Source organism: Podarcis vaucheri, assembly GCF_965113315.1.
Source record: "Podarcis vaucheri genome assembly, chromosome: 3".
Lineage (NCBI taxonomy): Eukaryota > Metazoa > Chordata > Lepidosauria > Squamata > Lacertidae > Podarcis > Podarcis vaucheri.
Window position 1 is genome coordinate 42,675,568 of NC_138761.1, and position 27,392 is coordinate 42,702,959.

The 27,392-nt window shown below is 42.4% G+C and overlaps 1 protein-coding gene and 1 long non-coding RNA gene across 8 annotated transcripts; one reads left to right on the top strand and one right to left on the bottom strand.

The window, feature by feature from the left end:
- Positions 1–803: 803 nt before the first annotated feature.
- Positions 804–23,954, top strand: LOC309527956 (microtubule cross-linking factor 3-like). Of its 7 annotated transcripts, none has more exons than XM_082215033.1 (9): positions 838–1,174; positions 2,835–3,059; positions 5,167–5,325; positions 11,693–11,764; positions 12,788–13,954; positions 15,614–15,810; positions 18,243–18,342; positions 19,130–20,373; positions 21,556–23,954. In XM_082215033.1, the coding sequence occupies exons 1-6, from the start codon at positions 950–952 to the stop codon at positions 15,779–15,781; spliced, it is 2,016 nt and encodes a 671-aa protein (XP_082071159.1). In that variant the 5' UTR covers positions 838–949; the 3' UTR covers positions 15,782–15,810; positions 18,243–18,342; positions 19,130–20,373; positions 21,556–23,954. The 7 variants fall into 7 exon arrangements, with proteins under 7 accessions (XP_082071162.1, XP_082071160.1, XP_082071159.1 ...); XM_082215031.1 differs by having other exon boundaries at positions 839–1,174; positions 12,788–13,963; XM_082215035.1 differs by having other exon boundaries at positions 839–1,174; positions 12,788–13,963; positions 15,642–15,810.
- Positions 22,121–27,392, bottom strand: LOC309528018. The gene is made up of 2 exons (XR_014217473.1): positions 24,392–27,392; positions 22,121–24,356 (listed from the first exon to the last, which is right to left on the bottom strand). It is a non-coding gene; the product is annotated as an uncharacterized lncRNA (long non-coding RNA).

A 27,392-nucleotide genomic window follows, 5' to 3' on the forward strand; every position in this document is an offset into this window, starting at 1 on the left:
AGGCGCATTGTGCGCCCCAACACTCCTCACTGTGGCGGGCGCTGTACTGGCTGTGACGTCGCATGGGGGCAGTGTGTGCGTTAGTCACGCACCGTCCTGATGTCACCTTCCCGCCCGCTGTCAGATCGCGGCTCCGGAGATATATTTGTTTTAAATGTCGCAATGGTTTTGCGGCTCCCAGTTGTTGTTTTTTCTTTGGAAACGGGTCCAAGTGGCTCTTTTTGTCTTAAAGGTTGCAGACCCCTGCGCTAAGAGGAAGGGGCGCTCGGCAAACCCTCACCATGATTAACTCCCGCCCGGGAACCAATGTCCCCACTGTGGAAGGACGTGTGGACCTAGAACTGGCCTCCACGGTCACTTACGGACTCACTATTAAAATCGTGTTTACGGAAGACAATCTTACTCGGCTACGAGTGATCGCCAAAGAAGATGATGAAGACCCTGCGGGGGGGGGCTCCCTTTCAAGAACCCCTCAGGCGTGCTTCTCTCAGCCTCGGCAACATCAGCCCTGGAGCAGCCCCCGAGCGGAGGCAGCACTCCTTGTCCGAGGGGAGCCCCCGCCGAAACGAGCAGCAACCGGCCAAGCACCGGCCCTTCCTCGCGTCTCCCTCCTTCCCACCCAGCCTGGGAAGGGCAGTGGGCGGGGACCGCCGGCTGACAGGCAGGCCGCGCCTCTCGAAGGCGCCGAGCTCGGGGCTCCCGGCAGCCCCCCAGACGGAGGGCGGGCGGCTGGCTTTGCGCTTGCTCAGCCGCCGCCCAAGTCCGGGGGGAAGCCGGCAGGTCTCTCTCTGCAAAGCGAGGGAGGGAAGGAGGCAGCGCCGGCTCCTCCATCTTCTTGTGGCGCAGGGAAGGGGCAGGCCCGGGCGGGAGGAAGGAAGGATGCCCGCCAATTGAGCGCCTCGCCTCCCATCCCAGAAGGAGGCCGGTGCCGTAGGGGCGGTCGGCCCAGATGCAAAGCAACCAGGGCGACGGCAGCGCCTCAGCGGAGGAGCAGCCCCAGCCTGCGCCTCCCGCCGCCTCGCCGACCCAGTCTCCAATGGCGCTGGCTGGGCCCGAAGAGGGCAGCTGCCGCGGCGGAGCCCCGGGCCCCGAAGGCGCCCTCAGCCTGAACCCTGGGCGGCAGCAGCTGCAGGAGGAGATGGAGAAGCTGGAGGAGGAGAACGAGGCCCTCAAGGTGAGCAGGAGGAGAGGAGGGCGGCGGGTGTGGCCCAGCCGGGAGGGGGGGGAGCCCTTTATTCTGCTCTTTCTTCTGTTGTCAACCCGGCTTGTAGGAGGCGAAGTGATAGAGAACAGATACCCCCCCCCCCCCATCTTAGCAGCAGGTGCAAGAAAAGGGGAAAGAAAGCAGGGGTCCGTCCTTTTTTTGGGGGGGGGGGTTGTACAAACGATAGTCGTTTTTGTCCGCCCCCGAAAAGGAAAACCATTATATTCCATTCTAGTTCTTAATGGTGCAACTTCCTGTTGTTCTCTTCCCTTGGTAAAATGTGGGAAACTTCTGCCTCAGAAAAGTTGAGCTCCCTTGGAGGAAACTAGCCCTGGCCATTTCGGACCTGATGGTAGCCCACAGATGGCGAAAAGCACTATATAGTGTGTGCCTTGCCTCATAATCACTCCCTGTGGCATGCTTTTCACATGTCACATACCTGTTTTCCCTTCAGACGCTCTCAAACATGCATGGCTGTGCAATGGTAAGGCAATGCTGTGCAATGGTAAGGCCCTGGCTTTTCATCCAGCAGAGGAAGCCATCCATCCTGTTTGCTGCATGCACTTGTGCCTTCATGACATACTTTATTCTGAATGTTAAGGGAGAATGCTTAACATAACAGCATAACAATTACTCTTTTCAGATCACATTCCCTCTACAGTTTGTCTCATCCGTGAGGGAAGGGTCTTGCATTCCAGGCATGTCTTTAAGAGTACATCTACACTTTTACAGTTAGTGGTAAAATGTTCAGCGGAGTAGCAAGCCATCATTCCGCTGTCTAGCTATGGCTATGGTGTGTTGAGAAAGTGAAGACTCAGCACACAAAATTGTGTTCCCATGTAGAACTGGTAAGCTGTATCACAGGGGTGGGGAACCTTTTTCAGTCTAAGCGTTGGATCAACTTCCAGGAGTTGCATGACACCAGAGGGTATGGTCAGGGGCAAAAGTGGGTGGGACAACGGATATGACTCTCGCCTTTTTACAGGAGTTTACATCCAGTCACTTGTCAGAAGTTGCTCTACACCAGTGTTTCCCAAACTTGTGTGTCTGGCTGTTCCCATGATCCCTGGCCTCTGGTCCTGCTAACTAGGGATGATGGGAGTTGTAGTCCAAAAACAGCTCAGGACCCAAGTTTGGGAAACACAGCTTTACACACACACACACACACACACACACACACACACCTTTCTCCATCCAGGCAAGCAAAAGACCATAGACACATCCCATCCCAGCAAGGGAAAGCCACTTGAGGGGGTGGAGCAGGGTCAGCGAGGGCACTGCCTAGTGAAAAGGGGTGTGGCCTTAGAAGGGCACATGGCTTAGGGAAAGTTCTGAGGGCCAGCTATAAAGAGGCCTGGAGGGCCATATTTGACCCTCTGTTCCCCACTCCTGCTGGTGGAAAAACCAAGTTCTTCCCACACTGCATAACTCTCATCCACCCATGATTTTATCGTTGATTACCTCTTCGTATACATGTCACACATGTGATGTTTGAAGGGCAGGCATAAGATAGTGATTGATGCTTCTGGTTGTTGTTGTTTTAAGTGAAGATCAACTTAAGTCCCATTTTTCCTTTCGTTTTATTAATGTGAACTTGCATTTCCGACTATCCTTTCTGAACGGGTACCAGAATGAGATAGATGAGTTGAGGACTGAGATGGATGAGATGAGGGACAGCTTCTTTGAAGAGGATGCCTGCCAGCTGCAAGAAATGCGCCACGAATTGGAGAGGGCCAACAAAAACTGCAGGATCCTTCAGTACCGTCTTCGAAAGGCAGAGCGCAAGAGGCTCCGCTATGCACAGACCGGGGAGATTGACGGAGAACTTTTGCGAAGCTTGGAGCAAGACCTGAAGGTAAACAGGACCAAAAGCTGGCAAGTAGGTGGGAAGGCAGTGAGGGGGAAGTACAGGTAGACTATGAAAGTATCGTAGGCTCAAGTCGTTCAACGGAAAGCAGAGATCTGATTTGTCTCATGGTTCTGAGAGCCAGTAATTTGATGACCTGGATCCTGACTCTCAGAACTCACTTTCTAGATAGCTCACTTTCAGATACAGTGGTACCTCCAGTTGCGAACGGGATCCGTTCTGGAGGTCCGGTCGGATCCTGAGGTTTCTGCAACCTGAAGACTGCTTCTGTGCATGCGCGCAGTGAAACCTGGTCAAATACGTCCGGGTTTGCCGCTTTCGCATCCTGAAGTTTACGTAACCAGAGGGTTACGTAACAGGAGGTACTACTGTATTTACCCCTTTTCCAGTTATCAGAGAGTAAATTCCCAGGTGTGTTACACTCTGTTGCTTTGACAGTTGTTCCATTGAGCTCTGTGGAAAGCGGGATGAGGCTGTGCTGCTCACTTGACCTCTCTTCAGCTGAGCCACTACTGCATATTGGGATGGAAAGAAGGGAGGACAAAGACAGCGCAGTAGAAAGGGCCAACTGGAGTGACAGGTTGGCTCCACTGGCATGTTTGCACCTCACTGCCTGACGCCTCAGTGACTCGGCTGGAAGGGAGGTCAGGTGAGTGGTACAGCCACCAACCCACCATGTTGTTCACTGCTGCTTTTAACTAATTCATTGATCCGTTAATAAGCTGAAATACATTTCTGTAATGCCAGAGCCTCTTAGCTTGAAATGAATCTGCCCATTGACACATCTTGAAAATATAACTTAGAATTTAATAGAGGGTTGAATCCATTTAAATTATACTTGCAGTAGAAAACAATGAACTTTTAAGTTGTATCGATTGTTTTCACTGAGTATGCTTTGAGTGTGATATAAGTTGGATACAATCTGTAATTCATCACTCATTATTAGAAAGAAAAGCCATTTTAAGGGTTTCCTTTGCATTCCATTTTGCATACCAGAAGCAAAATAGCTCAAAAATAAATGTTTGCCCTTCAAACAAGTGAAAATCTGTACTCGCCAAATAAAATTGCTACCCATGATTTATCTACTAAAGTGTTACTTGATTAATTAACTAATTATAAGGTGTACAGTTCCAGTTGTAAATATGTTTCACTGAAAAAGCAAGTGAGACTCCCATGTTAAAGTCCAGTTTGGGTAGCATTGTGTCCAGTGTTCTAATAGATAGAGAGTTGGTCTTTGACCTAGAAATTCCATATACAAGTACTACCTAAGTCCTGTAATCATGGGATACTACCAGTGCTCAGAGTCACACTGTCTGGAAATAATCAGGAATAAGCTAGAGTGTATGTAAACTGAGCTTTAATAACAATAACAACAACAACAACAACAACAACAACAACAATGATAATAAATTAATTAAATTTCTGTGAAACCCTTCACCCAAGGATTACAGGATGGTTTACAATATATATATATAAAGAATGCATACCATAGTAACAAACAAAAACTATACTCCCCACAGTTTAAAAGGCCATATAAAGTATTTAATTAGCCAAAGGCCTGGGAGAAGAGTTTTGGCCTGGTGCCTAAATATTTGTAATGAAGGCGCTCATGTTTTTAAAATCAGTGGAGACTTCTAATGGAATTGGATTGGAGACAAAACTAATCAGAATGCCATTCTGGCTCTAGAATACACTAATCAGCTCTGTTTTTGTTGGCTGAAAACAAGATTATAAACATCACATGATCATAGGGTTGTATCAAACTTAAGAGTAGACCCATTGCATCAATTGACCTAAGTGAGTTATGCCTATTAATTTTTATGTGTCTATGCTGAGTATGACTAACATTGTATACAACCAGCGCTTTTTTTCTGGGGGGACGCAGGGGCATACCCCTTAATATTTTGTGAATCTTTGTACTTTTGTCCATTTACTGTATTTATTTCCCCCGATTTGAACTATAAAATCATGATTTTCTTGAGTCAAAATGAGAGTACCCCTAAACATTTTTTTAGAAAAACAGCACTGTATACAACCCATAATTATCTTCGCCACAAAAATGTTGTCTTTAAATTTTAAAATTCTGTTCCATTAGGTTGCAAAAGATGTTTCAGTGAGACTTCACCATGAGTTGGAAAACGTGGAAGAAAAACGTACCACAACAGAAGATGAAAATGAAAAGTTAAGACAGCAGCTGATAGAAGTAGAGATTGCTAAACAGGCTCTGCAGAACGAACTTGACAGGATGAAAGAGGTTAATGTTCAGTATTTACTTTTGGGGAAATGAGTTTGTATTCTACCCTGAATTTAATAATGGTTGGAATAATAGTGCATGCACTTAATGGAGGAGGACGTCAGAGATTCTCAGAATGCTTGACTAAGTAAGGATCCTAAAATGCAATGAATAATTTGCTTCGTAGAAATGAGAACATAAATGAGGGAAACAGTAAACAGTTCCTAGAATTAAAAATGGCTGCCCCTTTCGTACCTTTGCTCTTAGTCAGTTTTTGCCTTCTACTGTGAATTGTTGGTTTTCATGGATGAGTAGAAAGGTTTGAGATTTGTATTTGTTTGCTGAAAAGCATTCCCTGTACCTGTTTTTGAAATGAGATACATTTATTCTTGAATGCTATTGAGAGTGCTCTTGTGTTCTTGTTTTGTTGATGAAATTCTCATAGGTATCTGGTAGGCTGGACTGGATAGACACTTGATCTGATCCAATAGGACTCTTCTTACCTTAAAATAAGGCATGTCTGTGCTACTAGATTTTTAGAAAAAGTAAAGCCAAACACAGCTGCTAGTTCAACCACTTACACTCCCATTGAGTTTAGAGAACATAAAACTATGGGCCATAATCCAGTGGTCTTTGTAGGTGTATCCAACAACCTGCATGAGTCCTATGAGATTTGTGATAGTGAACTGCAACACCCAGTTCAAATATTACTAGCCCAAATTTCTTTCTTACTGCCGTGCTTCCTAATAACCTGTGTTATTAATTAGTGATAGATAAATCCACATAGCCTTTCAGGTTTACTGAACTATTTACTGGTTTGTATTTGGATAATGAAACTGCTAATGAAGTGCTCAAATGGCTATATTAAGAGTTGTTAAAATTTGGCCTACATTGTGCTGGTGTGGCCCAGTTGCATTGTGCCTCATTACAGAAGGGTCTAGATCATTCACTGGCACCCACGCTGTGAAAGGGAGTGTTTGTATTGGCTTGCATCTTTCGCTGTCAATCTAAATTGACTGCAGAAATATCCTGTCTCTTGAACATCGTATTGGATCCTAATTGACAGCTAATTATACACCAGGATTTATGATGCTCTTTTAGTGTGCGTTTCTGTTAATCCAGCCCCCATTTTTAATATCTCTGCGGCTTCTGTTTTCCCAACCCCTCCTCCCCACCCTGCTTTGCTGTTGTTTTCGGGTGGTGATAAATGGTATTTATTCAAATTCACATTTATTGTTTGATTGGTTGATTACTTATCTTTGGGCAAGCTCTCACTGGAATTATGTATGTTGGTGCAGAGAACATTTCATTGGTAAAGAAATTGAATAGTCCCCAGTTTCCATACCAGGAAGAATTATTTTGTGGCTTCCTGTAATGGAATAAGGAGCCAGAGAAGAAAGAAGTCTGCTGTATCTCTGCTTGTAAGACAAACCAGGCAGAGATTACTGAAAGAAGATAGATGGTGATACCATTGATTAATATCTTGACACTCAGGGTATTGGAAGAAAATAAATGAGACTCTTACCCAGGTAATTTCTGGGTAACATAACACCTCAGTAGTTGGTATTACACCATTCTTTTCTTCTCTCAGGAGGAGAAGTAGAATATGTGCAAAGTGACACTGTACCACACTGATTAAATGGTTAGTTAGGCAACAGGTTGTAGATCTGTATGTATTAAACACCAAAAAATGTAATATCTGAATGTATGCAGGGATTGGGTTACACAAGTGCTAATAACTGCTCCAAATTATGAATAGTTCTTCTCTTATTTCTGCTCGTACTGCTGCTAATAATAATTACCACAGTAGTTAAGTTTGTTTTTATCATGTCTATGGAATGGACAGGGAAAATTTGGTTACAGTAATTTATGCTGTGGTAACTTCAGGGCTGAATTATTGCAATGTACTTTATGCTGGGCTGCCTTTGAAAATGAGTTGGAAGCTTCAATTACCGTATTTTTCGCCCCATAGGACGCACCGGCCCATAGGACGCATCAAGTTTTTTGGGGGGAAATAAAGAAAAAAAATTATTTCCCCCCCCCCAGGCGCTTGTGGGGCAGGCAGCGAGGAGAAGCGCTCTTCTCCCCGCCGCCCGCCTTGCGATCAGGTCCGGGGACAGCAGGGAGACGCAGCGCGTCTCCCTGCTGTCCCCGGAGTGGTGGGGCAGGCAGCGGGGAGAAGCGCTCTTCTCCCCGCTGTCAGCCTCCAAACCACTTCGGGAAACAGCGGGATGGCGGTGTTCCGCCTCCCTCTGTCCCCCAACCTTGTGGGGCTGGCGCTGGGGCTCTCCTGAAGCCTGGAGAGCGAGAGGGGTCGGTGCGCACCAACCCCTCTCGCTCTCCAGGCTTCAGTGAAAGCCTGCATTCACCCCATAAGACGCACCCACATTTCCCCTTCATTTTTGGAGGGGGAAAAGTGCGTCTTATAGGGCGAAAAATACGGTACCTTCAAGAAGCTTCAGTGTATCTGCCCAACTGTTGACACGTTCGAGGCAAACCTGCTCTGTCCTGGCTACATGTATGCTTCCAAGTCCAATTCAAAGTACTGGTTTTGACCTATAAAGCTTTTTCTGGCTCAGGGCCCCAATAATATCTGGAACACCTTTCCTGCTGTGAACTGACCTGGACCCTTAGACCTTATTCTGAGACCCTTCTTTGGTTCTGCCCTTTGCAGTCTCAAAGGATGGTGACAAGAGAGGAAGGCCTATTCAGCTGTGGTTCTGTATATTCAGGTGTTGCTTCCATGGAATGCTCTACCTAGTGAGGTCTGCCTGGCATCTTTCCTAACTGATTTTGTTTTGCTGTTTGTGTGCTACCCAAGCTGCCTGTGGCTGTTATTATTTTGGGGGGGGGGTGTATATGTGTGTGTGTGTGTGCGTGTGTGTGTGTGTGTGAATGAATGAATTGCAGGTGTTTGTATGCAAATACTAAATTCACCACATTTGTCAGATAAGGAATTTGAAATTTAATTTTAGTTGAAACTTGCATATCCAATAAATTTATTGTTCCAGTTTTCAGATGACTGGCCATCATGCCTTGGAAATATTTCCTCTGCACTTGCTGCCATTCTGGTTGCTTATAATAAACAGATACTTATATTAATTTAAAGCATGATTGATAGTGTCTGCCCTAGAAACCTAATTACCAGAAGCATATGACTATGCCTTTGGTTTGACTCTGCCTTTAATTGGAATAGATGCCAGCAGTTTAGATTACAGTGATGTGATTTAGTTCAATGGTTGTAAAAATGACAGTATACCAGGAAAGTAGGCCTTCCTGATATTGGTAGAGGGAGGTAGATTTCACACAGCTCAACTGGTTAGAGCATGGCGCTAATAACGCCAAGGTTGCAGGTTTGATCCCCATATGAGACAGCTGCATATTGCTGCATTGCAGGGAGTTGATGATCTTCGAGGTCCCTTCCAATCTACAATTCTATGATTCAGTGTGGTTGACTTTCATTTGAAAGATGCAAAATCTGAGCAGGAGGATTTTCATGAGAACTTAACACAAGTTGGTTAGTTCCCCATCCACTCTAGCACTATATTATTCAGCATAATTAAAACAGCCGGAGAACATGTAGCTTGAATGTAAAAGGGGGGAAATGGATCTCAACCCTATAACAGCACAAAAGATGAGAAAAAACAGCACCTAGCGTTGCACTGAACAGAAAGGTGTGTATTTGATAAAGTAAAGGTAAAGGGACCCCTGACCATTAGGTCCAGTCGTGCGGCGCTCATCTCGCTTTACTGGCCAAGGGAGCTGGCGTACAGCTTCTGGGTCATGTGGCCAGCATGACATAGCCTCTTCTGGCAAACCAGAGCAGCACACGGAAACGCCGTTTACCTTCCCGCCAGAGCGGTACCTATTTATCTACTTGCACTTTGACGTGCTTTCGAACTGCTAGGTTGGCAGGAGCAGGGACCGAGCAACGGGAGCTCACCCCGTTGCAGGAATTCGAGCCGCCGACCTTCTGATCGGCAAGTCCTAGGCTCTGTGGTTTAACCCACAGCGCCACTCTTCTCCCCCGCTCCCCAGGCCTCTGTATGTGCTCAAAATCAGCTGTGGAGTGTTGGGTCACCCTCCAAAGCAGATTTGGACGGAAAGCAGGCAAATTTAAAGTCCCGTTGTGCCAGCAGTTGTATGTGTGTGAAGCATTGGATATAACCCATTGCTTCCTTCCTTCCTCCCCCACCCACCCACCCCCCAAAAAAGTGTGCATCTAACAAACAGGAAAGCAGGGCTTTTTGCCTCCCTGGTGAATATAAGGAAGAGGCCCATCCAGCACTAGGAGGGAGAACCACTGGTGCTTTTTTCTACTTCCATTTGCGTTCTTAGCTGGGCTACCTTTTAGAATGCTAGCCTGTCATCTTCCAGTTACTTGCAGTGATTATGGACAACTGTGGATCACTGCTAGTAAAGATGAATACTTTTGCCACTTTTAAAAAACCAGGATCACATGATTATGATGCGGACATATAGAGGCCCATCCTTAAATCCAATTCAAGTACCGTGGCTAAATCGAGTTGTGGATAGTCTATTTATTTTTCCTCTGAATTTTCATCAACTTTAATATGCTATTGAAAGCAATATGAAGTTTGTGTATTCCATATATATAGAGGTAGAAGAGTGGTAAACAAGTGCTATCTCTTTCTACTGAACTGTTAATACGTTGCTTGTCAAAACTGCCTTTAATTTCTGTTGAAATTCAAAGAAAGGATAAAAATGCTTTGCTTTTTGCAAACCTAAAAACATCAGACAGGCAACCGAGGATATTAAACTTGTCATGAAATGTTTTTCACAGAACACTGGGCCTCACAAAGCTGTAGGGCATACTGGGGCGGCAGGAACACAGCATTCTTCAAGTCAAAGATATAGAACTGTAGGGGATGACAGTATCCAAAGGTCATCTTGTCTACCTCTTGCCTGCAAAGGAACCGAATGTTTTGCATCTGGCCACAGTTATTTATGTACTGGCAGCATCTTGTTTAGTTCACTATAATGCTTTCTACGTGGGGCTGCCTTTGAGGTCTGTTAAAAAATGACACATTTTGCCAATTCCTTAACAGTCAAACTGGTTCCTGGTCTGTTTCCATACACTGTTCAAAGTATTGCTCTTGACCTGTAAATCCCCAAACAGCTTAGGGCCAGGCTACTTGTAGGACCACTGCTTCCACTTGAAAGCACCTGGGTGTTAAGATCAGCTCTGGAGGCCTTGCTCTGGTTTTGTTACCCTTTGAACTGGTTAGTGGCAGGCCTTTTCCACTGTGGCACTTTATATTTGCAACTCCCCTTCTGGGAAGTTTGCTTGCCACTTTCTTTGTTTTCCTTTTAGTAAGTGGTGAAAAACTTTTCATACCCCCAGCCCTTAAATGTGTTTCAACATTTAAACCGATATGGTGGTGTGGATGTCAAAGAAAAAAACAACTATCTGATGTTTAGAAGACATCTGAAGGTAGCCCTGTTTATGGAAGTTTTTAATGACTGATGTTTTAATGTATTTTTAATCTTTTGTTGGAAGCCACCCAGAGTGGCTGGGGAAACCCAGCCAGATGAGTGGGGTATGTATGTATGTATGTATGTATGTATGTATAAATAAATAAATAAATAAATATTATTCTGAGGTAGGGGTGTGTGTGTGTGTAATGCTGAGGTTTTATTTCCTGCCTTCTCTTGTTTTGAGATTTTTTAAAAAAATATTCTCTTAAACTGCTTTATTTTAAACCATGCTAAGAGCATTTGCTGAAGACCTCCAAAGAAATAAACAGACCTTCCTATTTTGTATGGGGAAAGGAGTTCATTTATTGCATCCTTAGATCTTCAAAGTAGTATCAAAATCATTCTATTACAGAATCATGATAAATAAAGGGCACATATCTGGGAGACAACTATTTACAATTATCTTGGGTCATTTACTTCCAACTAAAAAGTCTGTTTACAGTTATGCTGAATATGCTTTTTGGCTCCAGGTGAGGTTTTTTATTTATTTTTTATTTTTTTGGACTGTTTGCGAATTATTGTTTTTAATATTCAAAGTACTCCAAAGTATGTTATACAGATGAACAGCAACCTGAATTGTATAAAAATATCCTGGCCTCTGAATTGTGGAGCAACCAATATTTTTGGGTAAAAACAACATTGGTTTTTGAAAAAGCTTCTTGTGCTTTCAATGGTTTAATGGATTTATATTGCAGTCAAGCCTATTGCGTTGTTAACTTCTCAGGATTAGCCAATCGTTTTATTATTTTGCATTGTTTTAACAGTGTTAAATGTTTTATTGTATTTGTATATATTGTTGTGTATTAGTTGGAGATACACAGCTGTAAAACAAATAAATAAACAAACACATTTAGTAAAATGCATACTATACCTTATCTTTCTTTTATAGCAGTCCATGAAAAGAAGAGGAAGCAAAGACTTGCAAAAATCAGAAAAAAAGTCACAGCAGACACCCACTGAGGTAACCTCAAATACTTCTGTCTGTCCCATGGCACAACCCAGTAAACCTTATGGTTATGAAATAAAAAAAGCATTGATGCAAGCCTTTCCTTATTCAACATAATTGGAAAACAGTGACTATTTTTATGGCGCTCATTTAGTAGCCTGTTAGTAACCAAATTTTTAAATGTAGTTTTAATAACTATAGCAGTATATTTTTATATATTGGGTTGTGTTTACCAGAGTCATATACATTATTAACCCATTAAAATAAATGGAATTGTTGCTGGGTCTTCTCCAAGTATAACTGTTGCACACAGTTGAATGGTGTTCAGCTCAGTTGTGTTACAGATAAATTTATTTTGTCATCTATACCTATCAATCCATTTGAAACTATTTAGAAGCTAGTTATAGAGAAGTTCCTAGCATCTGCACTCCTGAAATTTATTTATTGAAATTTATTCTTGAATGGCTCTTACAATGATACTTGGAAAAATAATGGAAACAGCTATATTTTACTTGAAAAGATGGCACAGACCATGTCCCTGCTATATTGATGTCCTTTATCTCTTGGTCAGAGAGATTTTTAGCTTTCAGATCTTAACAATTCTCATGACCAAACCCAGGGCCACTTCACAGATCACTTGTTTTTAGGTGAACCCTTATACGTAAAACATAACCTGTGAATGCAATAAACACAAGCGTGTCTGCCATACAGGGGTACTGTTAAGGGAGTTATGATAGGTTGCAGCTTCCTGTTGATAGTACATTGACAAATGGCTGGCAGATTGTTTCTGTGTAATGTGTGAAATAGCCCTTGGTAGAGTGTAAAACCTGCTACTGAGTAGGTTTTGAGGTGTAATGGTTCAGAACATGGAGTAATGATTTTTAAATCATTTTGCTTTTGTTTGATATTTGAAATGTGTACCAAATAGAGTAATAGAGTTCACTGGGGCTATTATTCTATGATTTGGAATTTTCATTTGCTGAATTGCCAAATTGTCACTTGTCTAGTAACTGTTGGATCTTCTTTCTTTTTTCTAAGGAGGACAATGAAGATCTGAAATGCCAGTTGCAGTTCATCAAAGAAGAAGCTACCCTGATGAGGAAAAAGTTGGCCAAAATAGACAAGGAAAAGGACAGATTTGAACATGAGCTACAAAAATATCGGTCATTTTATGGTGATCTGGACAGTCCCTTACCAAAAGGGGAGGCTGGAGGCCCACCTACCACAAGAGAATCAGAACTCAAGCTTCGTCTGAGGTTAGTAGAGGAAGAAGCCAATATTCTGGGAAGGAAAATAGTGGAGCTGGAAGTAGAAAACAGAGGGCTGAAAGCAGAGCTTGATGACTTGAGAGGAGATGATTTCTCAGGGGCAGCCAACCCGCTCATGGGGGAGCAGAATGAATCACTCTCTGAGTTACGGCAGCATCTGCAGCTAGTTGAAGATGAAACGGAGCTGCTGAGAAGAAACTTGGCTGATGTAGAAGAACAAAACAAGCGCATCACAGCAGAGCTGAACAAATACAAATACAAGACTGGGGCTCATGACAGTTCAAGGCATCATGACAGCGCCAAGACAGAAGCGCTCCAGGAAGAGCTCAAAGCTGCCCGCATGCAGATCAATGAACTCAGTGGTAAGGTCATGCAACTTCAGTATGAGAACCGAGTCTTGATGTCCAACATGCAGCGCTATGACCTGGCCTCTCATCTAGGGATCCGGGGCAGCCCCAGGGACAGTGATGCTGAAAGCGATGCGGGGAAGAAAGAAAGTGACGATGATTCTCGTCCTCCACACCGCAAGAGGGAAGGTCCCATCGGTGGGGAGAGTGACTCAGAGGAGGTCCGTAACATCCGTTGCTTGACCCCCACTAGATCCTTCTACCCAGCACCAGCAGGGTGGCAGAAAGGCTTCACAGACCGGCAGCAAATGAAGGACATCCGCTGCGAAGCGGAACGCCTTGGCAAGACGATTGACCGCCTGATTTCGGACACAAGCACCATAATAACAGAGGCAAGAATTTATGTGGCAAATGGGGACCTGTTTGGACTTATGGATGATGAAGATGATGGCAGTAGGATACGGGAGCACGAACTTCTTTACCGAATAAATGCCCAGATGAAGGCATTTAGAAAAGAGCTCCAGGCCTTTATTGACACACTAGAAGTTCCAAAGTCTTCAGATGATCGAAGTACAGATGAACCTTTGTCAGTGAGTCAGGTAGACTTTTACTTCATAAGATGCCTAGGTAAAAACTTTCAGCCCAAGGTGTTGTATGGATGGTTGACTGGCATTTTCCTTACATTCTTATATATCACGAAAGGCACATTGTTTAAATTTGCTGTGGCTTTCTTAGTTTCAGGTTTGTAGCGTAGTCCTAATAATTGGGTTACTAGCACCACACAGGGCTGGTATGGGTTGGCATGACTTGGCAACTGCCCACACCTCTTCCATGAGCCCATTGCCAAGAGCCAAGAGCCCCCTCTTCCCATCTGCTGCTTCTCCCTGTCTCTTGCCCCTTCCTTTGGACTCACCGGCGACAAATTAAGGCATCGTGAAGGAGAAATACCAGACACTTCCTGTGGTAAGGAGGTAATACAGTGAACAGTAAAGCGGAAGTGGTCTGATAATAAAATTGTCAGCCAAAGGTTCTGCTGCAGTTTATTCTAGGGGAGCGGATCATATTTTGAAATATGCCACATGTTAAAACCATGGTCAGCTCAGGGTTTAGGGAGCCCCCATCTGCACATTAAAATTGAGATAGTAACATGGCAAAAATGATCAGATGCCTGGCAGAATGTTTGAATAATTATCATTTGAGATGCAAAGAAGTGACCTGGTTATATAGAATTATGTGCCATGAAGATGTATGGAAGATGGATACTGAATTTTAACCAGTATTTTCTAGGGCAGTTCTGATGTTCTTCTTCCCTGTCTTACAAAATGCACTTATCTCTTCTGAACCTGAAACTATTCAGGCCCCTATCCATAGCTGAAAGGACTTCCTGTTACAAATTGTACAGATACATTGAGATACAGTTTGTTCCTCTCTTAAAATGCGGAAACTTGGGTTAATTCAGTGGAATTGGTTGGCAGGCATTTCATAAGTCATTTTAGACAGCTAGCTTCAAAGTGACCTTGTACATATTTCCTTTTTTTGGGGGGGGGGGGTCAGGCGATTTCTGTAGAGCTTAATATATAATAATATCTTTAAGCACTCTACAGAAACCAAAAACAACAGCAAGAGGCAATTTAACAACAATACAATTTAATACAATTCAACAGCAACAGTGTTGCATATACAACTGTTACAATAATGCAAGTTACTAATAAATATAGACCAATATCCTTCTCCTCCTGACACACCTCCTCTCAGCTCCAAGACTGTACACACCCACCCTTGCTCTCATTCAGGGCTGAACAGACTCACAGTTCTCCCACAAAATCTCACAATAAAGAGGGTTCCTGGAATTTGCTGGCATCATCCTAGTTTCCCACTCTAGTCATGTTTTGGAGGACCGACACCAAGGTGGAAAGAGCTTCCTCAGACTGCCTGCATCTTTGTCCCATGCAACACTCAGCCGTACTGCATGCACCCAGTTCACAAGACTAAGCCTAAGGTGTGGTTCTTTCATTCTTTTCACTTGAAATGTTACATTTGCTGCTTCATTAACATAGCGTTATCTTGTCTTTGTATTTACCTTCCCAGATGTTCCAGCCTATCATTTTACTTATTCTCATCCTTGTATTATTTTCATCCCTTTCTTATGCAACAATATTTAAACTTGTCTTCCTTTTCACATTGTTCTTTGTGCTGTAGTAAACAGACCTTTTTCATCATTTTGCCATTCATTGTAGTATTCTTTTCAGTTTGTTTTGTTTTGTCCATCCTTCCAAGATAAGAAGTGCAAGAGCTGTAGTTTCTGTAGTAATCACTGCTGTAAAAACACTGAAGACTACTCACTGGAAAGAAGGGATGCCAGCCCTCACAAGTCAAATAATATAGAACACAGAAGAAACAAAACCCCCCACAACTGAACCAGAATTGTGCTCAACCAAAAAGCTAGGTAAGCATGTGAAAAACAGGTCTTTATTCTTTTTAGAATAATCTTTCTTTTTTAGTAAGTTTGGGATAAAAATGAGGCTGAAACTTACGCAAAAGTTGGCTTTACAGTAATTGAAACATAATTTAGAATGCTAGAAATGTTGTGTGTTCCTCATCCCAAATTCTTACATTGCAGTTGCAAGCTAACTAAAGGTTCCTGCAGTTTGTGCTATGCAAATATACACATTTGTATAGGTGAGAGATAGCAGAGTTGTTCAAAACAGGGACTTTGAGTTTATAATAATTCTACATGGAGTTTACCTGACTTCTGCTCCTGACAGTTTAAGACACAGAACTTCTACTGATATCCTTTGGGAGCAAGGCTCTCGAGTCCACAAACAGTCCTCTGGCACATGAGTGGCAGTTAAGTGAATCTCTTCTAGTCGAAAGCTTGTCATATAAATTATTAGAGCAAGATTGAATTGTAGGTGGGTTTTTCCCCCTGTGTGTGCTTTAAAAAAATAAAATAAAAATTCATTCCCTTGAGGAAAAGTTGCTTTGAGAGTCACCATTTCCAGTTTCTGAAAAGCAATTTAAAAAACCCCCCAAGAGCAGGCTGCTCTGCTTACTCTCCCTTTCTTCTGTTAGGCTGGGCTGCTGCTCAACCCCCAGCACAATAAGCTTGACAGGTTTTAAGATTTAAAATACCACTGGAATGGCTTGTGGATCATGATGGTGCTACTGCAAATAAGTAGAAGGTTCTCTCTTAAAGACTGCAATATTGCCTTGCTCTGAAGAAATTTGTGCCCAGAACTCCTGATTACAGTCATAATAAGACATGACTCCGGCGACATGTGTCATCAACCCTTTTGGAAGCAGAAAAATACACAGCCGTTGGATAACAAGACATTCACAGAAACAGTGCCAAAGTCTGTCATGATGATAAAGAGAAAGAAAGCTAGATAGATGAACTGTAGATGACCTTCAGAAGTTGTTTACAGCATGTCTACAGCCTTAGGAATATCACACTCCAGTTCCTTTGCTTAGCTTGTGCTGGATTAATTTCAGGCTGCTGCTATTGCAAGGGAAAACAAAAGCCACCCCTGAATGCTGGTGCAAAATCCTTACCAGCAAAATGATTATGTGAATGCTATAAATAATCATTTAGTGAAAATGATAGCCATCCATTTCCAATAGGGCACATTAGAAAAGCTACTGTTATCATAGCTATTACTGTTCATTAGATTTATATCCCATCCCTCCCAAAGGAGCCCAGGGTGGCGCACGCACGCACACGCGCGCACACACACACACACACACACACACACACGTGATAATACACTTAAACCAGCTATTTAAAAAGTGAGTACAGATGCAGACTGGAAAAGACCTCTGCTTAAAATGCTTGTTGAAAAAGGAAGCTCTTCAGTAAAGACTACAGAGATGGCACCTTTCTACTGTTCAAGAGGAGGGAATTCCAGTGCTTAAAGGCCCAATTCCTGTACTGATAAGATGGTATCTGTGGGAGGCCCACACCTGCAGAATGCAGTGATCAGTTGAGACTAGCTTTTAGGTATCTCGAGGTGCCCACCAAATAGTACAAATAAGTGCAGCCTTGCATTAAAATGTTGCAGTGTTGAAGGCTTCTATTCAGAATTCCAGACCACCTCTCTTCCCACTCCCTCTCGGGCTTTCCACCTTCTTCCTCCCTATTCTTTTTTACTTCAGTAAGTCTTTGGGTTCCCCCAGCCTTGATTATACCTTCCTCTTGTATGTAAGTGGTGCTGTTGTGGCTGCACTCAAAGATTTAAAATTCCTATTGTTACATGCAAGCGTAACTACATGCAGCTACACCCAAATGTTGTAGTTTATCTCTAATGTGCATGTGTTATCATGCGTTATTTGAGCCTGTGTCTATGGGATTTAGAAGAGGTAGAGTCTTAACAGGATCTGGAGGACAGCAAGTTCACTGGCTGCACAATAGATGGCCTTATTTTTGTTTTGTTTTTTAAAAAGCAAAAGCTAGTTTTGTTTTTATTTTGTTTCAACATATGATTGATTGATTGTTAAGATAGATAAATGGAGGAAGGTTGATACCAGACCAGCACTGAATATCATACATACATGGGCCAGTAAAAGAATGCTCCCTTAGAAAAAGACCACTGCATTTTATAAAAGAAGTCTTAACGTTTTGCACAGGGTGCGTTGGCAAGGTTTTAAAATGAGCTCTCTATGAAACCTAAACATATCATAGACAGGAAATTATTTTTACATAAACTATGAGAATATGCAATGTGATACAGATGGCAGAGACTTCAAAACTCTTCCAGGCGCTGATGTTACATGAAAACCAGTTACTAAAATGGTGTTAAATTGTCTTCAGCTGCAAAGTTGATCTAACAGAGTTCCAAGGGTTTTCCTAGTTGATAAGCTGATACTCTCCTTTCTTTGAAGGATATATGCGTAACTGGAGCCCTTTCCCCTCCTCACTGCATTCCCTGCTACGTTGCATCTGAACTGAAATACTGCTGAAAAGATTCTTCCTCTTTGAAAGGTTGGTGCACAGTTTGTTTTTCATTCTAAATTTTATTCTTATTTGATGATAAGAATAATTTCAAATTGAGATGAGTTAAAGCGTGGGTTTTTTGCACATCTGTCTACTTTCAATCCTGATTTGAATGAAGGTCAGTAATCATGATTTTTTAAAAAAGAATATGCTAAGTGAGGCTTTCCTACATAACTTGACACTACATTTTGAATGTTACTTTTTAAATTTTCTTAATGTGAGTGAGTCTTCGATGTGTACGCACCATAGCACAGAAGCTTGGGATCCAAACTAACAAATGCTATTGTGAGTTGCCAAAAGTCTGGCACAGCTGAATGACTAGGTCACTTGTAAAGAAGGCTGTACATATCTGACAACTGCCTTTAACATCCACTGCTTTCTGCATTTGTCAGACTAGAACACTTCTGCAGCTGACATCTCTGTCCACTATTTTTCTGCTTTCCATACACCATTTATTTCAAACAATAAATGGGATATAAACAAAGTGGGATATAAGGATTGTTTAATGCTAGGCAGCATTTTGTTTTGTTTTGTTTAAGGAGAATACTTATTTCAGAGAAGGGCGAGGAAAGCACAGCTGATGCTTGGGTGTGGCTCTTAACTTTGCACAGTACTTTTCATCAAATAGATAAATAAATGAACGTAAACGAGGATAGGTCTCCACTTCAAATTCTACACTGACCATAGACTGATTTGCAGGACTGATTTATGTAGTGCGAAGTAATACAGATGAAAACACTGCTTATCACTTTAAATGCTTTTCTCATTTGTGCAGAAAGTACGTGTTTCCTTTCCTGGGAGAATATGCAGAAAACTGAAATCGCACTAATTACGCAAGAGGTGAAACATGTGCAACAAGAACACACAAGTAGCTTCGGTTGCATTTGAAACAGGAGAAGGAAATAATGGGAAGGACTTGAGTGGCACCAGCAGGTGTTTGAAGGAGATGCAGTCTGATGCTCTTGCTGAGGTTGATTAAATAGACAAAAAGGAAGAAGGGTGGGGAGAGCAGCGAGGAGGGAAATACATCCCTTCAAAAGGCATTTCTCCCTTGTTCATCAAGCTCTCTCTGCACAGGTTTCTGGAGCATTAGCAAAAGACACAATGCACAAAAGCAGTGGTAAGACCCAAGAACATCCAGATGGAAATGAATTTATTAATCCATCTTCTGCAAAGCAGTGTCCTGATTCAGTGCCACTAGTGAAGAGTGGAAATGTGTCAGTGGTTCTGCAGTGGTCATCTAAGAAAGGGATCCATCCTTTGAATGAAAGCTGCCAGCAGGATTTTCTCACAGCTTGTAGTCTTGCGATGCTAGCAAATTTGGGAAGTGATCTAAAAATGGCTCTTCACCTCGCTCTGTCCAGAAGATGTCTGGGGAGACCATGAACCCAGATGACATGACAAGCCAAGATTTGTGGGTTGTTGCTCCCAAAGCAGCATGGCCAAGAGCATGGGAGAATGGAGACTTTTGAGCATAGAACTCTTTTGCATAGAACTATCAGTTAACATGTGCAGCCATAGCCAATGTGCGATACAGAACTGGAAAGATGTAGATAAAATACTGGAAGCAAAAGTGGATGAGTAGGCCTAAAGGCCTAAAATGGGCTGAAATAGAACCAGAATGCTTCTTGCACCACCTGGAGAACCAAATGCCCACCACATATAGCGGGACTGTATGACTAGCAGAGCACCAAATGAAGAGTCTTCAAGAAAGAGGTACCTGTGCAAACCCTGCAAAGTTTAACAGAGCAACAAAAGTAACTAAATTGATTTCTGGGTGGCTGAGCTGACTCAAGATCCCGCTATGTTGTGCTGGAAAAGCTTCAAAAGAACCGGGGGGGGGGGGGATTGGCTTTCTCCTGCAATTCAAAGTTCCACGAGGAGCAGTGAGTACAGTCAGGTTCTGAATTTGCCAGAATGGTAGGAATGAGAAACTGGGACAGGAAGGTTGAGGAAAGCAGGACCAGCAGAAGAATTCAACCCAGTACATTGGCAAAGAGAAGCAGAATTTTGCAGGAGGTATAATCTACTTTCAGGTAGTATAATCTACTTTTTAAAAATGTATTCCATTTTTATTCTGCCCTTCTTCCATTTTACATATTCTGCCATAGTAGAAATTTTAAGAAGAGCTCTAAAGGATGATTTAAATATTTTGATTCCCATTTGGAAGCTGACAAAAATGCTTCCTGGTTGCAGGGATTGTTTTCCTGAGGTGAAGCTCCACAAACAGGGGCTACCACTGAAAAGGTCTATTCTCTTGTGGCCACCGCCACGCCTTTCTTGGATGAAGCACCTATACCACTGCGAAAGAATATGCCGCTGGTATATATGTTGTCAGTGTTCCATTGGATGCATTCTAATTCTAAAAAGTACAAAGACCTTGATGCAAGCATATGAACAATGATGACAAGTATGTCATTCTCAGCTAACTGCTTGTCTTTGGTTTAATTATTTTTCCATTTCCTAGAGAGCAGGGCAATTTTCTGATATTCATTTTCATAATAGTAATAACTTTTAATTCTAGAATTTAGCCTTTTTACTCTAAGAGGATAACATGGCATTAGTAAAGGAGAGAAATAATCTCATTATGCTATTGTAAATCCTTTGCCATAATCTTCCTTTTGAACAATGTCATCAGGCCGCTGTGAACGCAATCCAGATAAAATTACACTCTTTTTTATCCTGGGAAAGAAAGAGAGAAGAAAAAGGATTAAAAATAAAAGCAACACCAGGTTATCAAACTGGGTTGGAGAAGGAAATATTATTTAATGAGGAAGAGATTATTGTTTCATTATATTTTTCTCTTTCCACCCTGGGAGAAGGCAACAAAAGTACCCTTCCTGTGTGGAAACTAGCCAGCTTCTCTAGTGGCAATAACTGGGCGTATTTGGTTGTGCTCCAATTGTCTTGCTAGGTTGCCCCAAGGTTGGGGCTCCTGACCTGAAAGTGGCCTTCTCTAGTGGTAGAAATCACCAGCTCTATTATAACATGGTTTATGGGCAGGGATTATGGGAGTTCTCATGCAACAACATATGGAGGGGCAGATTTCTCACCCACTTCAAACTCTTTCTGCCTCAGGCATTTTGTGTCTTCCTTAGTTTCTTGACACATACAATACTTCCGTCATTTCATCTTTCTATTACATGGTTGCTGGGGTTTCTTCTGACTTCTTTACCCAAGAAGCTGCCTTTTGTTTTCTAGGTGTCTTTGCCAGCTAAACAGTCAATTGGAAAAAGTTTCTCTCAGCCTACTTGACAAGCGACTAGATGGGACCTGCAGGTCAGCACCACATGCAGTGTGAAGGATAGCCTGGAATTGACACACTCCTGGGTTTTTATTGAGATATCCCAGTGGATGCAAACTCAAAAGATGATTCAGTGCTGTTGTGAAAACTCCATACCTCACCTGGACTCTCATTTTCATGTTCCCAACCGTGGCAAGTTCTATTGCAATCGTATGTTGGTCAATGATGACCCCACCTTTTGACTTTGCTGGAGAAGCATATTGGATTTGTAGATCATCCTTAGAGTCTTCAGTGTTTTTAACAATAAGAACGCCCTTCCCCACATGTGTATATATATATATCCTTTCGTAGCTCTCAGCCGTTTTTGTTTTCAATTACACGTGCTGATGTTCATCGCCTCCATCATTTTTTGTAATTTAAATAATGTACAGCTCTGTATATTCTGACTTTCTCTGCAAACAGCGGGAAGAAATGCTGTACGCATGGTCATGTGTTTGTAAGTGCATGTGTTGGAATAGGAAGTATACCAGTCTGTATTTAGAAGAGACAAACTCAGTACTAGTACTGACACTGAAATTATAGGCCTACACACACACACACACACACAATCTAACTTTGTGGTTTATTTTGAAGGTTAGAAAATACATAGCTCTGGTGATAATTATATTTTGTATATATTTTACAGGTTTCACAGGTCTGATCTAGTATTTGATATACAGAAACTGACAAAAGCCTTTTTTTTGTTTTTGTAAATGGATAGCAGTGATAAGGCATTTGCACAATATTTACCAGAGGCAGAATAGCTCATTGGATCAATTCCTCATTCATGGTCGATGCTCCTTTTTTTCCTGCTTCACTTCTCTAAACATTGCAGTGCTAGGTCAAAATCAGCTGGGCCTATTTTTCTGAATTAAATGAACTGCTGCTCGTAACTGCATTAGTTTACATACCTAAAAATGGTCAACTTTCATAAAGCGCTTACACCCGCCATTCGTTGTCACATTGCTTGGAGACTAAATTCCAGTGCATTTTTATTTGCAGTGTGCAGTGTGTGTTGCACAGAGGGGAAAGGACAAGACGGACGGCTGCACAATGTCTTTGTGGAGAACTCACCCTTACAAGAAATTCAGAGCTTCTGCTACAACTGGCCCCAAGTCTTGAGATGCCCATTTCCCTGTCAGCTGCAGAACGTGATAAGGAGTTGAGGTTACAGTGTCCAGACATGAAGTTAGATTATATCCGTAACATGGCGGGGGAAGGACAAATTTTCCCTTTCCTCTAAAATTCTGCTTATTAAGGTGTAGCCAAGCCATTTAGGCAATTGCTGTCAGGGTTTGCTGAACGTCGGGGCTTAAAGCTAAACTGGGTGGATTTTGTACAGCTCCTCCTCCTCCTCCCCGTTACATTGGTCCAGACTGCAGTCAGAGGTCTGGCAAGGCAAAGTTTGTTTGGAACAAAAGTAGAAGCTGTTGAAGTACAGTGGTCTACTTCTCTTCTGCTTTTCTTAATCATCCAGCTGGGCTTCAGATGCCCAAGGCAACTGCACACATTCTGCTCCCATGTCCAAGGCCATTGCACACATTCTGCTCCCATGGGTGATACAAGCAGCTCTCTGCTGTGAGGTTTGCTTGCATTTTGGCATAAAGTACATGCTGAATCCAGATAACTTTTCTGACTTGCCAGAATATTTAGACTGATGGCATTAGAAGTATCTATTTGTCATAACCCGCCTCTGTGTTTTGGGCTATTAGTGTGCTGTGTACATGGCCTGGCTTATTTCCCTTCCCAGCAGTCTTAATGAAATATAGATCCTGCTGAGATGCCTTATTTTAAGTATCATAAAAATGCCTCCTTTTTAACCACCTTAGAACTACATAGGAGGAGCAAACAGCAATCCACTCAGCTTACTTAGGAACAAAGAGGCAGTTCTGTTACATCAGCCTGGTTTCTTACATTTCCCTTCCCAACTCCAACTAAGTACAGGTAGCATGTTCACAGACATTTCGGGCAAGCTTTCAGCATCCACTAATAGCTCAGTTGGTTAGAGCATGGTCCTAACGCCAAGGTTGCAGGTTTGATCCTCGTACAGGTCAGCTGCACATTTTTGCATTGTAGGGGGTTGGCCTAGATGATCCTCAGGGTACTTTCCGATTTGATGTTTCTATGATACCATTTTGCTTAATGGGCATTTTCTTAAGGTTGCAAAGAGAGGGACTTCTGTTGTCTTGTAAGGTGACTGTAATACTCTTGGGGAAGTTATTGTGCTAATCCAGATAGTGATTCTATTACCGTCATTGTGTCAGTAAAAGAACCAGAGAATAGACTAGTTTATATACTGCACTAAAGTTTGTTGTTTTTTTAAAATCAAAATTCTGTGCTACGTAATTCATGCCAACAAAAGCATTTTCTCCCTTCCCCCAAAGAATTATATCTTTCTAATCTACATAACCAGATATTTGAATTCTATAAATAGGTAGGTAGGTGGTCGATAGTTTGATTTTTGGATATAAACACTCAGCCTGATAAAAGAGAGCTCCCATTGCAAATAGTACCCAGTGGCTGCAAGGAAAGCTTCAGTGCAATGTGTTATCTATCTGCATCTCTTTTAAATGGATAATGGTGTGAAATGTGTTTAGCATTGTATAAAGAACGTTTGTGACTAAACTTTGTGTAGTGTGTGGGTTCTGGTGTGCTGTGCTCACCTCCTGGAACTTCCAAGGAAACAAAACAGACTTATTAAGACTCTTTCTCTCTCTCTCTCCCCCCCCCCCCCCCGGTATTGAGAAACTGTACCAACACTGGTGATGGGTTTACCATATTGGCATAGCTTACTTCCTCCGGCCTCTTGTGTTGGTCTTCTGGCTTCCACTGCTCTCTGGACTAGGAAGAGGAGCTGTTAGTGGTAGCAGAGAAGGATAAAAGGAAGAGCCAGGCAGGACAGCAAGTGGTGCAGTCCAGAGATGTTTACAGAGGGACTGACAAGTTGCAGCTGAGCTAAATCTTGCTGCTGCAGTTTCTGTAACCCTGTAGGTTTGTGTCAGTGGGAAACTAGCAAACATTAGGTACTAAATGTCCATTTTCTGCTTGATCAGACCTTGCTGAGTGCTTCCCTAGCTCTAGAAAAATTTCTGAAGTATATTAAAGAACTGCAGTCCTATGATCCCTTACTTGGAGTACGCTCTGGCAAGCAAAGCAGGATTTACTTTCAAGTTAAGATTGGTCTGACATGCTGAAATCCTGAGCATAGTTACTCGGGAATAAATCCTATTAATCACATTTGGACTGATTTGGGAGTAAACATACCAGAAATTTGGCTGCACCTGAATTCCCCCCCCCAATAGACTTTCTAAACTATTATTTTTGTTTTAGACCATCATGATAGAATTCCTTTTCCATTCTGTGTCTTTTTTTTCCAGCTTCACAAACATATATTGAGGCATTCCTTTGCTGCCCTGCTTTTGAGGTGTGTCTTTGTGTTTGGCATTGCCTTTGAAATAAACCAAACGCGCGTTTTATGAACCTTGCATGAGAATGAAGTAAGACTGTCTAAACTGCAACAGAACCAGCTATATTCTTGGGCACAGAGGACTCCGTCATCAAGTGGCTCATACTACCAACTATTAAAATGTTAGTATGGTGAGGCATGTGGGAAACCCTGGAGTCTGAAAATAGGCTTGATGTAGGCACCCCACTATTTGAAAACTTGGTTTATTTAAAAAGTGGGCTTTTAGGGTGCCTGGGAGCAGAAACAGTGGTTGCTAAAGCTCCGATATTTGGAACGGCGAACAGCCCAAAGTTCTCTCCAAATCTGGAGTCGCTCAGTGCATATTTGTGTGCCAGGTGCTGCTTGTCTGTGCAACCAGCATCCAGTGCAAGATTTTGGAAAGCCTACAATATATTTAATTGTCTTGTATGGCCAGAGGGGAAGCCCCTGGAACCTGAGAATAGGCATGATCCCCCCTTCTGTTGTTAAAACACAAAAGGGGAAGATTTTTGCCTAGTTTTGCACTAACCACATCTCTGTAATATGTAGCTCTTTGTGTGAAAACAAAAGCATACCTCACAGTAGTTTCCAAGATGAACAGCACTGGACAGCAATACGTGCTCCGATGATGAGTACACCTCCTGGATGAGAGCTCCCACAGTCAATTTCCTAATTCCAAAGTTGACTGCCAGCTCCCAGCAGCACTTCAGGGTTGCCAGCCACCATATTGAAAATTCAACCTGCTTCTCAACTGGAATGGCACACCATGTGACTAGGGTTTATTCGGAGTGGTGGCCTAGGGAGCTTGGCCCTCTCAAAGCTGCACAGTTCATCCTAATGTAAGCCATCCTATTAAGTTAACATTTTGTATAAGAACACATTTGGTTTAAAAAGGCTGCTGTTGACTAATATGTCATAGAAAAAGACAGACTGTCTTTTGAGGAGTCACAGTTGTCTGTGGGGTTATCAGCTACATAAATCCAGCACAAGGAACCTCAGCTGGTGGTAAGCATTACTTTCTGGGCACATTTTCTCTAATTCGCCTGAGTGCTAGGAACAGATGCTGCAAGTGAACACTGCCGCCATGTGGTCATGTTTAAATATGTTTGGAGTCGGGGAGAAATCACTGCTAATGAAATTATAGAGGCAAAATTTTCCATCTTCAAAATACTAGGTTAAGGCCTGATTCAGAAATAAGATGTTACACTTGAAGACAATGCACTATTTGCTTTTTAGTCATGTGGTACAATATGAAGGCACATTAGATAGAACTTTGCTAAACAGTCCTGGGCCTAGACCGTGTCTGGATTGGAGGTTGCTAGGAAAGTTTATATATTCTGCTTTCAGCTGCATGGAAGACGGTGGGATATTAATGAGTTAATGACCGATAACATTTTGTTGGTGTAATGTGAACAATGGGTAAAACTGCACAGTGCTTGGGCTCATGTCTTGAGATGCACATCCCCCATCCCTGGAAGTTCTGGGATAAGATGCCAGGTGCACTGGGTTACCATAGCAACACCAGTGAGGCTGAGTCATTCACCCTCCCAATGGTTTGAGATATATGCCTACATGTAGAGATGGGTATAATAGTCTCTAGGGTATCGATTTCATTATGTCTCGCCATGTCCTGTCCTGTTTGCTGTCAGGGTCTAACTCTGAATCTGTGAGAGTCAGGGGAAGAGGTGGTAGGTTTTAACACAACAGCATTAGCTAGCATGGTGATAGTGAATCTCTCTGTACTTACTTATCTTTATTCCAAAGACCAAAAGAACTATATATTGTAGATAGTAGTGTCTAGCTTTGTCTTGCGTCTGGGGACAACAAACAGTTTGTTACTTTGAACTGTATGGGAAAGGAGTTTTTCCTTTACCCGGGGACTCTGGAATAAGCTATCTGCTGGAAAACAAAATCTCTGAAGACTCTGCTGGGGCTTCTCAAACTCTGCTGATACATCACACTGCTTGATGAACTACCAACTGACTTCCACAAGTCAACAATTTCCCCCCTTTTCTCAGCATCTTTATTTGATATGATTTTTTTCTTAAAAACTACAATTTCAAATAGTGTTTTTTTCCTTTTATAATGCATGCCTCAAATAATTGTAAGCTTTAATTGGGTGACTGTCAATCATTCCAAGGTTTTGTCATTATAAAAATTTATTATTATTATTATTATTATTATTATTATTATTATTATTATTATGCTAAGATTCACATTCTTTGTGACGTTATTTGGGCTGATCCATGCCCAAAGCAGCCAGAGTGGGGGAAAGATATTTGCTTGGTGTCCGTGGTATGGACCAAAGGA

Excerpts from the sequence above, each read along its gene's own strand:
- LOC309527956 (XM_082215031.1), top strand. The coding sequence starts at position 950 with ATGCAAAGCAACCAGGGCGACGGCAGCGCCTCAGCGGAGGAGCAGCCC. Across the intron at positions 1,175-2,834 it reads AGGAGAACGAGGCCCTCAAG|AATGAGATAGATGAGTTGAG; the intron begins GTGAGCAGGAGG and ends AACGGGTACCAG. Across the intron at positions 3,060-5,166 it reads GCTTGGAGCAAGACCTGAAG|GTTGCAAAAGATGTTTCAGT; the intron begins GTAAACAGGACC and ends CTGTTCCATTAG.